The 11,444-nt window shown below is 43.7% G+C and overlaps 1 protein-coding gene across 1 annotated transcript in view; it reads left to right on the top strand.

The window, feature by feature from the left end:
- Positions 1–59: 59 nt before the first annotated feature.
- Positions 60–11,444, top strand: part of BOD1 (biorientation of chromosomes in cell division 1) — a 15,479-nt gene continuing 4,094 nt past the window's right edge. Inside the window, exons 1-3 of the mRNA XM_015415583.1 lie at positions 60–322; positions 1,440–1,570; positions 6,838–7,037. Coding sequence (XP_015271069.1) covers positions 131–322; positions 1,440–1,570; positions 6,838–7,036 — 522 coding nt within the window. The 5' untranslated portion in view covers positions 60–130 and the 3' untranslated portion in view covers position 7,037. The remainder of the gene's footprint in view (positions 323–1,439; positions 1,571–6,837; positions 7,038–11,444) is intronic.

The raw sequence follows: 11,444 nt of genomic DNA, 5'->3' as shown, positions 1-11,444 counted from the left end.
GACGCAGAATACGGTGCGTCAGCGACCGCAACAGCACTACCTGCGGCCACCACCTCTTGTTTCTGTGGCGGCGGTGGCAGCAGCGCAGTGGCCCCTTGGGCGGCGGCGCTGGGAGGGCCCGGGCAGGGGGATGGCGGAGCCGGGCGGGGTGCCATCTGGCACAGGCGGAGCCGGGGGAAGCTCCGCGGGGTCCGCGGCTACTGACCCGGCCTCGCTGCCCCCCGGCGACGCTCAGCTTATTGCCATTATAGTTGGGCAGCTCAAGAGCCGCGGTCTCTTCGACGCTTTCCGCAGGGACTGCCTGGCCGACGTCGACACCAAGGTGGGGGTTACCTCCCTTCAGCCGTGCACAGTTTCCTCCCCCGCCCCCAGGAAGTGTTCAATGTCTTTTTCCTTCAAAATCCGCTGTTTCTAGCTGAGGTTAGGCTCCTCTTGCCTTTCCCGGTGTCTGCATAGGCATGGTACTCGGGTGGTGGTGGTGGGTGACTTGGTGTGCGTGCTGAACTTATTCAGCACATCTGGCTTGTTTACTCGCTAGGTTTGTATTTCTGTTGTCAACCATGAAATTCTCGAAGCGACTTTCAACACTAAAAATATTGCCGTAGATAATGCTCTTCCCTTGTTACAGGGCAATCCTTCGTAGAAGTACTGCAGTCTAAGCTCACTGACATCAGTTGTCTTAGTTTGCAGTGACTGTACACGTTTGCTCTGCCTCTTTTCTTCCACCCCCACCCCATTACATTACATGAGCAAAAAGGAACCACTGCATAGCTCGTGCTCATCTTCCTGTAAGGCACTTTTGGGAAATTGTTGGGGCTGTTGTTGCTGCTTTTTTTTCTTTTCTTTTTTTATTTAAAGGAAATGGGTCCTGAATGGTGGTGGTAGTGGAAAGTGTTGTTAAGTTGCCATTGGTTTATGGCAACCCTGTAGGGTTTTCAAGACATGAGGCAATTAGAGTTGGTTTGCCATTGCCTGCTTCTGTATTTCCTTCTGCCCTGGATTTCCTTCTGGTGCTCTCTTCTGACTCTGCATATGGAGATCCTATTTGGCCATCATGGCTAATAGTTGCCGGTGGACTTTTCTTTCATGAATTTGTGTAATCCCCATTTAATATCATCTAAACAAGTGTCTTTAACCATGTCTTGTGGTAGTAATTGTGTTGTATGAAGAAGTTTTTTATTTTCTCGGTATTGAATCCACCACTCACTATTGAGCTAAAAGCTTCATCACATGAAAGTATATTTGCATACAAGGTAATGCACTTTGTTCTAACCTACTCTCTGTTATTGGACTAAAATTAGTTTATTTTGTCTCAAACTATTCTGAGGGGAGGAAAGTAGTAGAACCTGTCAAAAATTAATGGCAGGGTACAAAAATGTGTTTCAGGGATGGGTTATCGAGTCTCTTTGGGCATGTACTAACTGGACTGCTTTGCTTAGCCAGCCTATCAGAATTTGAGACAGAAAGTGGATAATTTTGTGTCTACTCACCTGGATAAGCAGGATTTTGAATGGAACCCAACAATGAACAAAAACCAGTTGCGGAATGGCCTGAGGCAGAGTGTGACACAGTAAGTAAAATGTTTTTAGAATAGTTGTCCAGGTCAAATGGCTTGTGGGTAAGAAGTTAATTTGGAAACAGTTTCCCTTTAATGATGATGGGCTTTATAGCAGTTAAGATTTTAGTTTTAAGCAGAGTGCAACTCTTTCAAGCTGATTGATTTCAGTGGCATTAGGAGAGTGTAACTCTGCTTAGGTTTTCACTGTAAGAGCTTGATATCCTCTTGTTAATTAGTGTCACTGTCAAAGCCTCCTGATTCTGTCCAGGGCCAAGAGACTTAGTTTAATGGCTGCGAAACACAAAATTACATAACTCTGGGGTGTGACTCCTCACCAGCCCTTTTTTCTATCCCTAGGGTCAGAAGCCAAAGGGCAAGCCTTGCGGGGAGGGCGGGGTAAAAATACTTAAATAAATAAATAAATAACCTTCCTGAGACTAAACTAGAAAGTCAGTCTTGCAAGATGAGCTTGCAGAAATGAGTTTCCAACAAAAGCAATTACTGTGGTAGGTGGTCAGCCAGTCTAGGCTCTGGATTTAAATTGAGGTCAGGTGAAGGCAAATAACCACAAAAGTAATTAAAATATATTTTTATTAAAGTGAAAGGATACTTTAAACAAGAAGACTGTGAGGATTAAAATAATAAAATCAGAAATTTAAGAGCTAACACACACAGTAATACATTGGTTCCAAGTTACAGGATGTTACCCATTCTCAGTTATATGTTCCAGTAATCCAAAGTGGCTCTTCTCCATAGTCAGCAAGGCCAGAAACTGTTTGACCCACACATGCAAAGATTCAAAATGGCCACTGTGAGTGAGAGGATCCAGATCTCTCTAGTAGTCACCATCAGGCTGACAATAGTCTAGAAGCCTACTTCTTTATGGTAAAGGCCCTCATGGTCTCAGGCCTGAAAGACCAATGGGAGCCTTAGGTGATGACAGAAAGCCAGATTGTCCGGCCAATGGTTAAGTGGTGACCTAAGCAGTGGTCTGACCTGGGAGAAAGGAACAAAGCCTGGCCCCTTTCCCACAGGTGCAAGTCATGAACTTAACTGAAAGGAACGTGGCTAATTGGGAAACCAGTACCAGGTTTCTCGACTCCTCTCTGCAGCTGGTGTTATCTGCAGATTCACAAGGTCAGCTTGCTCTTTCTCAGCAAGGCAGTTTCTGAGCCATAGTAACCCACTAAGGGGCCCCTTCTGAAGCCGGAACCAAACTTTGAAATAGACAAGAAATTTTGGGGAACCAAGTTTTTTGCCCGTCATGCTTTTACCAGAATTGGATTTATAAGACCCTAATAATGGACAGATACAAGCCTCCATCAGATTCCAGAAAAAAGGGACATCTTACTACCTTGTTGCCTCTTAGGAATGCTTTGTTATTTCCTCATTTTCATCATGAGGGGCAGCAGCTTGAACAGTCTAGGTGGGTTTATTTTATTTTTGTCCAGCAGAGAGCAGTGGCAACACATGTTTGCTTGGTTCTGGCGCTATTGCTATAGCTAATCCATTATGTTCCTCACAGCATGAGAGTTTTCGACTGACTGCAGGTTATTTTAGCAGTATACTGTCCATTGTATAAAATCTGTGATATTTTAAATGCCTTTACTTTCTGCAAACTATTTACTGATATATAAAGTATTGTCTCCAGGTGAAGATGGAATAATGCATGTTGATTTTTTAAGACAGTAGGGGAAGTACCAGGTTCCAATATGCAAATACTTGTAGCAGTATACATTGAAATAAGCAGAAATCACCATTTGAAAGTTGCTGTTATTACACTATTATCTAGAAAGGTTGGAGATCTAAAACTGGCAGTAATAACTTTCAAAAATTTGTTGTTGCAGTGTGCCTAGAATGAGAGTGGGTTGGCTTTAAAAGGCTGTGAGCTTTAACTGTTTAACTGGTACAAATGCAGTTCTTCATCCCTCTTCTCCTTCCCCCATGACTTCAGAGCAGCTAACCCAATAGCGACCAGACGGGCTGGGGTATCTGCATTCTGTCATGAAGCTTGCTTAGGTGACTTGGGCCAATCGCCCTCAGCTTAATCTACCTCACAGGGTTGTTATGAGGGTAAAATGGGAGTAGGAAGAGAAAGATACATGTTGCCCTAAGCCACTTAGACGAAGGTTGGTATAAAATGCACAAGATAGGTTGAAGGACCTTCATAGGAGTGCAGGACACTTGGCAAAAGTAGCAAAACTGATTAATTGCACTATAACTAATTCTCAATATGGTCACATCTGTGGATACTTAAATGCAGACATTGGGGTCATGAACACACAGCAGATCTTTTTACAAATGTAAGAAAAAACCTGGGTTTGCAGAATAATCTGAAAGCTTTTAAAAAAACAACCAACACACATTGAGAGATTAAAAGCCCCCCAAATAATAGAAGCAACAACTGTAGCTCTACAGAAGGGAGATCTCACTGGCAATCGTGGGGTTGATAGGAAACCACAATATCGCCAGCCTTCAAACCTGATTTCTGTCAGTAAAAGGCAGAGGGAGTGCCTTTTCTAGGGCTGTTTTGGACTCCCAGTCCATCCCTGCTCCCCTCCTTCCTGCCCCGGAGGGATGATTCATTAGGGTCAGGTCCACCAGCAACCACAGGCAGCTTGATACCAAGGTCCAGGTGTGGCCATGGCTACCAGATGACTTGATACCATGCAACTCATCTAGGCCAAGCAGCACCCTCTGCACAACTTGTGCAGCTTGGTTGGGCATGGCAGTGTCCACCATACAATTCACCTAAGCAACTTGCTACTGCAGGACTTTTGCATCTTGGCCAGATTTTTCCAGGGAGAGGCTACCAGGAGGCATAAAGAAGGCATATTTGAAAGCTGGTGTGGTGTAGTAGTTAGAGTCTCAGACCAGAATCCAGAAGACCCAGGTTCAGATCTCAACTCTGCTGTGTAAACTTGCTGAGTGGCCTTGGGCAAGTCATTTTCTCAGCCCAATCTATTTCACAGGGTTGTTGTGAAGATGAAACTGAGGAGAGGAGAATGATGGAAGCTGCTTTGGAACTTCACTAAGGAGAAGGGGATGATGTAAATAAAGCTGAAGGGGGGGGGAGATAAAAGAAGGGTTGGTTGGTAAGTAGGAAAAGAAGGAAGCAGGGAAAGGGGAGAGAATACGAGTGCTGTTGGGAGAAGAAAAAGAGGTAATAGTATGGGGAAGGAGATAACAGGGGAAAATGAAATTGCAAGTCCTTGTGGATTCTTTGCTTATTAATCCTTTCTTAATCTCAAAGTTGTATGCACGGCAAATTTAGGCACTCCATTTCTGAAAGTTCATAGCATGTCAACAAAAACTGTGTGGCCATCATATTTATTTTAACTGCTAAAGCCCATGCAAAACAGGAGTGTCACAAATACCCCAGAATGCCACTGGGGATATTCAGTTCTGGCCACACTCAGGAAGTCATCCCAGAAACTTGGAGCAATTGTAGTAAAAACTTGTTTCACAGTGATACTGTAGTGGGCCTCTATGACCTGTCCATGTGAAATAGATAATAGATGGTATCTATGCTTACATGCTGTGAACATGATAGTTTATCATCCTTTAGTCAGTTGAGTCTTATTTTTTACTGGTTGTGTGGTTCTATCAGCAGAGGGCATGAATTAAATACTAAGCATTTCCTTGTTTGTGAAACTCACAGTACATCTGTCTTTCACATACATGCTCATGGTAATGTCCCAGTTCCATTGCTTTCCATTATGAGGTAGACCTCACAAAACAGACATACTGCAGGTGATTGAGGTTTGCTTCTCTGTGACCTGCATGTGAGGTGTGTGAGCCACAAAGCAAAGGCAACTTAAGCTGCATGCTCCTTCAAACAAGGCAAGTGGCTTATTACAGACATTCTGTGGGAGGCAGGAGCCCTGTATACATGTTGGCTTCCTTGCTCACTTTTCTTACGGACACAGATGTTGCATGTTTGTATTATTCCAGCCCTTGTTTTTTTATTCAGCCTGTCCCAGGAACTTGGTGCTGTGTCTTACCTTGCATAAATGGCACAGTACTTGCATAAGTGAACTTTTCTACTTTCAATTTCCTCCCCCTTCTGCAACCTGCTGTGGCTCCTTGAAATTTTACCCTGAGGAACAGTATATAGGGTAACATGGCAGTCAGCAGTACAAAGAGGGAATCAGTCAAAAAAGCATATACATTCTTCTATGCTTGTGGAAGTGTCTTCTGCCAGAGGGAAACATGGCTAGGATCCACCCCATTATGAGGGGAGACCACCAGCTAGCTACTTCCGTTTTGTTTTGCTTTTGTTAACAGTGGGGATACTCAAACGTTTCCACAGCACTTTTGCTGCTCAATGTGAAACCTGACAAGAGCGCTTCTCCTGTTATTGAACGTGTGTCTTCTGTGCTGGCACTATTACAGTGCTCACGTGCATTGTAGGCAACTTCAGTTTCAGAACATGGCTCAGCCTGCCAGCTTCAGGAGTTGCATATGCACCAAGTCCAGTATTTGCATTTGTGGCAGACCAGAAATACTCTTTATAAAAAATAAGATTTAAACATGGTGCCCACTTGGCCTTAAAGCAGTGTCTGCTGACAGTCTTCTGCACAGTTGGGGGTCACACTGGGCATGCAGCCTCTTTCCCAAATGCTAGGCAATGTCTGTTTTGCCTCCCCTGGTCTGTTATAGACATGACTTAACCCCACCAGACAGCCCATGCTGTCTGTTATGTGACAACAGCCCTTGCAGTAGTAAGTCACTTCTTGGTTTGTGACTTGCTGTTCCAAAAAAAGCTCTTTGTCTTATGCTGCATGTATTTGTTTTTGTTTGTCTTGTAAAAAGTGCCCATGTGTCTAGACCGGCAGCTGTAAGGAGCAGGTGGCGGTGGCAAGTCCTGGGGTGAAGGCTGCCTTTCTGGGGTTTTTTGCTATAAATGGAACAGCCAAGAAGATCACCTCTCGTCCTCTCCCACCTATCTCTTCCAAGATGTGTTCTCTTCTTCCCAGCCCCACTTTGTGCCAAGACATGTTTCTGTTTGCTTGGTGCTTTGTATGCCTGCAAGAACTCCCATCCAGTGTTCCTTTTAAGAGATTATGTGATCAGATGTCTGCTGTCAGGTTCGAACTCAGCTGGTTTTCTTTGCAGTGAGTGGAACAACTCTCCCATGGAGGACCTACCAAGAGAGCAGTAGTTCACACCATGTTAATGCTAATTGCAACTGACGTGACAACTCAGGAGAGCTCTTGGTGAGGGTAGGAGGGAAATTTTTTTGGAGGAGCTGAATGACTCCTTTGTCTTTGCCCCAGGTCAGGGATGCTGGAAGCTGGAGTGGACAGAATTATTTCTCAGGTGGTAGATCCAAAATTAAACCACATCTTCAGGCCACAAATAGAGAAGGCAATTCATGAGTTCCTGGCTGCACAGAAGAAAGAAGAATCAGTGCCAGCTCCTCCCCCAGAGCCTGAAAACCAGGATCCTTCTGCTCCATCGCAAGATGCCTCGTAAGGTCCGGTATTGCTGTGCTGCTTCTCTTCCCTCCTATGTTGTTATGCAGGGAGGCTTGTTGGCAACACTTACATGCACTCATAACCCTTTTGTGTCATCACTCACACAAGGAATGTAAATTAGGCTAGCTAGAAGGCCAGAACGTGGTATTCAGTGCTGAACTAGCACCAAAATTGCAGCCAGAAGAAAGAACAAACTGTGATCTTAGAGTTTGCAGGCCTCCTTAATGCTATAATACTTTTAATAGACTAGAACGGGGCCAACAGCCTTTTACGATTAAAGAGCCAGATTTTGTCAAAATTCACAACAAGGGATGAGTAAAGAGCCAGTATTACAAAGCCCATTTGCGTAAGTGAAACTATACAATGTTAACAATACTGATCATTGTTATGTGGATTATCGATCCATAAAGTTTTCACAGCCCAAACACTGGCTGTTACAAGTGTTGAATTAGAAAGTGGTGCACACAAAATCTCACAGTGTCATAAATAAACACAGGAGCACCCTCAGAATTGTTTTAGACCACTGGCATAAATCTGGGTGTGATTCTCGCCTGGATTACTGGCAGCTGTTCACCTCTATAATTTCCTGTTCTGTTAAGTATATCTAAAAAGCCCTTTAGTCCAATATTTATTATTTATTTATTTATTGTATTAGACTTTTAGCTCACCCTCCCCTGCACAGCAAGACTCAGGGCGGGTTACAACAACTTAAAAACAATACAATGAATTATTTGTTAAAACCAAATTAACACAGTAACAACTCAAACACAGTAACAACTCAAAATTAAAAACAGATGGCAATTTAGGCACTAATAACAGAAAGTATCTAAAGTTAGATTGGGCAGCCTGTGTGTCAGTGGAGACAGGTACAGTAACAGAATGAATGGTGGAGAGGGAACTGAGGGAAGACCAATTTAGATGCTCTGAGAAGCAGCAGGAGATAGAGCTGCTAGAGGGGTGAGTGTTTTTAATTTGCTTTTAGCTGAGGGTACTGTGTGGGGGGACTGGGAATGTGTGGGTGAGTTTTGAGTTGTTGCAGAGTCCTGGCTGCTTGAGATAGTGTGAGAAAGGGTCATTGTTTGACTGTGAGTGCCTGGGTGAATTTGAATAGTTGCTAGCCACGCCCTCTGCTGGGGGAGGCTTCTATTTAAGGCAGCACCTCGCCAGAATCCCAGGAAGAGCCAGATTCTCTGTAAGAATCCCAGGAAGAGCCAGAAAGCCAGGGCCCCAGTCTCCTTGGGTGCCCAATAAGGTAAATAGACTTCTACAAGGAGAGTCACATAAATACAAAGGGTTTTAAAAGGGGGATTATATATTATTATTATTTTAAAAGCAATTATGAAGCCAGAAGGCCAGCAGGGGGTTGGGAGCTATCCAGTGTTTTGCACAGAGTGTCACATGTATGACTATCTGCCCACTGGACAGAAGTCTTGGGTGTGTGCTTGGTGCAAGGAGCTCCTGGTTCTCAAGGAACGAGTTTGCTCCCTTGAAGCCAAGGTGGCTGGCCTGGAGAAGCAGAGACAGTTAGTTAGGTGCATGGAGAAGACTCTCGGGGACTTGTTACATATGTCCCACTCTGATTATGGCAACCCCACCGCTGTCAGAGAGCATGAGGGTCTAGAGGGAACAGGGCACCGTGTTGCAGATAGGGGGAATGTCACCTCAGAAGGGACCTCTTCTTCAGCTGGTGAACGGGTATCCTTTCACACCAAGGAACCATCCCTTGGGAGGGAGGGGGGCTCTTGGTAGTTGGTGATTCAATCCTTAGGCAGGTAGACAGCTGGGTGGCAAACCCATGTACTGACCGTTTGGCGACTTACTTGCTTGGTGTGAAGGTAGTGGACATTACACGTGTTCTAGATAGGTTGGTAGATAGTGCTGGGGAGGAGCCAGTGGTCGTGGTACATGTTGGCACCAACAATGTGTGGAAATGCAGTCATGAGGTCCGGAGAGACAGGCACAGATCAGGAGTCTCAATGCATGGATGAGATGATGGTGTAGGGGGAAAGGGTTCAAGTTTGTTAGGCACTGGGATGTTTTTTGGAACAAGAGGGAGCTGTACAAAAGAGACGGTCTCCACTTGTCCCAAGAAGGAACCAGGCTGCTGGTGCTTAAAATCAAAAAGGTGGCAGAGCAGTTTTTAAACTGAATATTGAGGGAAAGCCGACAGGAGATGGAAAGTCTCTGGTTCAGGATGGCTCATCTCAAAGAGATGAAGGGATAACTCTTACTTTTCTACAAGCAAATGGATTAGAATTGTCCACTGAGACTGTGGCTAACGATATGGACTGCCTGGCAAGGTCTCGAGGCAGCAAGAGGAAGGTTGTGGGCTTAACATGCATGGGAAACTATAGATGTTTATATACAAATGCTAGAAGTGTCCAAGGTAAAAGGAATGCTTGGTGTTGGGGGGGGGGGATAGACATTGTGGGTATTTCAGAAACTTGGTGGGATGAGGAAAATCAGTGGGATACAGTGATTCCTGGTTATAAATTATATTGGAAGGATGGGAGGGAAGGGTTGGAGGTGGGTTGGCTCTGTATGTCAAAGGGTATACAGTTCAGTAATATTGAGATGGTAAGGGAATTGGATTCACTTCTGGAAATGCTATGGGTTGAAATAGTGGGCCCAAAAGGAAGCTTAACACTGAAAATTTGTTATTGCCCACCAGATCAAAAGATAGAGGAAGATTATAAAATGATGAATGAATTAAAGATAGCGGCTAGATGAAATAACTTTGTCGTAATAGGTGATTTTAACTGCCCACACATTGATTGGGTCAATATATGTTCAAGCTGGGGAAAAACAGATTGAATTTCTAGACACTCTCAGTGACTGTGCTATGGAGCAGATGGTCACAGAACCTACCAGGGGAGAGGCAACCCTGGATTTGGTTCTAAGTAACGTCCAAGACCTGGTGAGAGATGTAAAAGTGATTGCACCTCTTGGGAACAGTGACCATAATGGTATTGAGTTCAACATTTATATAAATAGGGAGTTACCCAAAAAGACTGACACAACCACTTTTATTAAAAGGGGTAACTTCTCTGATATGAGGGGACATGTGAGGAAGAAACTGAAAGGAAAAGTAGAAAGGGTCAAAGCCACTGGGGAAGCCTGGAGACTATTTAAAACGACAATCCTAGAAGCTCAGAAAAAATATATACCGCAGGTTAGAAAAGGCACAAATAGGTATAGAAAAAAGCCTGCATGGTTAACGAACAAAGTAACGGAAGCTGTAAAAGGTAGGGAGGATTCCTTTAAGCGGTGGAAAACTAGTCTCAGTGAGGTTGATAAAAGGGAACACAGGCTGTGGCAAATAAAATGCAAGTCTGTGATCAGGCAGGCAAAAAGGGAACATGAGGAGCATATAGCAAAAAACATAAAGACCAACAATAAAACTTTCTTCATATACATTAGAAGCAGGAAACCAGCCAGGGAGGCAGTGGGGCCCTTGGAGGACCAAGGGGTAAAAGGAGTACTGAAGGAAGATAGGGAAATGACTGAGAAGCTGAATGCATTTTTTGCCTCTGTCTTCACTGTGGAAGATGAGAAGTGCTTGCTCACTCCAGAACCGCTGATTTCAGGAGGGGTGCTGAAAGACCTGAGTCAGATTGAGGTGTTGAGAGAGGAGCTCTTACGACTGATAGACAACTTAAAATTGACAAATCACCAGACCCAGATGGCATACATCCAAGAGTTCTGAAAGAACTCACATGTGAACTTGAGGATCTTCTGACAAAAATATGTAATCTTCCCTTAAAATCTGCCTCCATTCCTGAGGACTGGAAGGTAGCTAATGTCACTCCCATCTTTAAAAAGTGTTCCAGAGGAGATCCGGGAAATTACAGGCCTGTCAGTCTGACATCGATATCGGGTAAGTTGGTGGAAACTGTTATTAAGGAAAGAATTAGTAGGCACATTGACGAACAAAACCTATTGAGGCAGACTCAGCATGGGTTCTGTAAGGGGAAGATCTTGTCTCACTAACCTGTTAGTGTTCTTTGAGGGAGTGAACAAACATGTAGACAAGGGTGACCCAATAGATGTTGTTTACCTTGATTTCCAGAAAGCTTTTGATAAAGTTCCTCATCAAAGGCTCCTAAGTAAGCTCAATAGTCACGGGATAAAAGGACAAGTCCTCTTGTGGATCAAAAACTGGCTAATTAATAGGAATCAGAGAGTGAGTATAAATGGGCAATTTTCTCAGTGGAGCTTGGTAAGCAGTGGGGTACCACTGGGTTCAGTACTTGGTCTGATGCTTTTTAACTTGTTTATTATTATTATTATTATTATCATCATCATCATCAATAATAATAATAATAATAATAATAATAATAATAATAATAATAATAATAATAATAATAATAATAATAATAATAATAATAATAATAATAATAATAATA

This window comes from Gekko japonicus, unplaced genomic scaffold (assembly GCF_001447785.1).
Source record: "Gekko japonicus isolate JY-2015 unplaced genomic scaffold, Gekko_japonicus_V1.1 scaffold2185, whole genome shotgun sequence".
Lineage (NCBI taxonomy): Eukaryota > Metazoa > Chordata > Lepidosauria > Squamata > Gekkonidae > Gekko > Gekko japonicus.
Note: the sequence above shows the minus strand (reverse complement) of the source record. Positions and strands in the feature narration are given on the sequence as shown.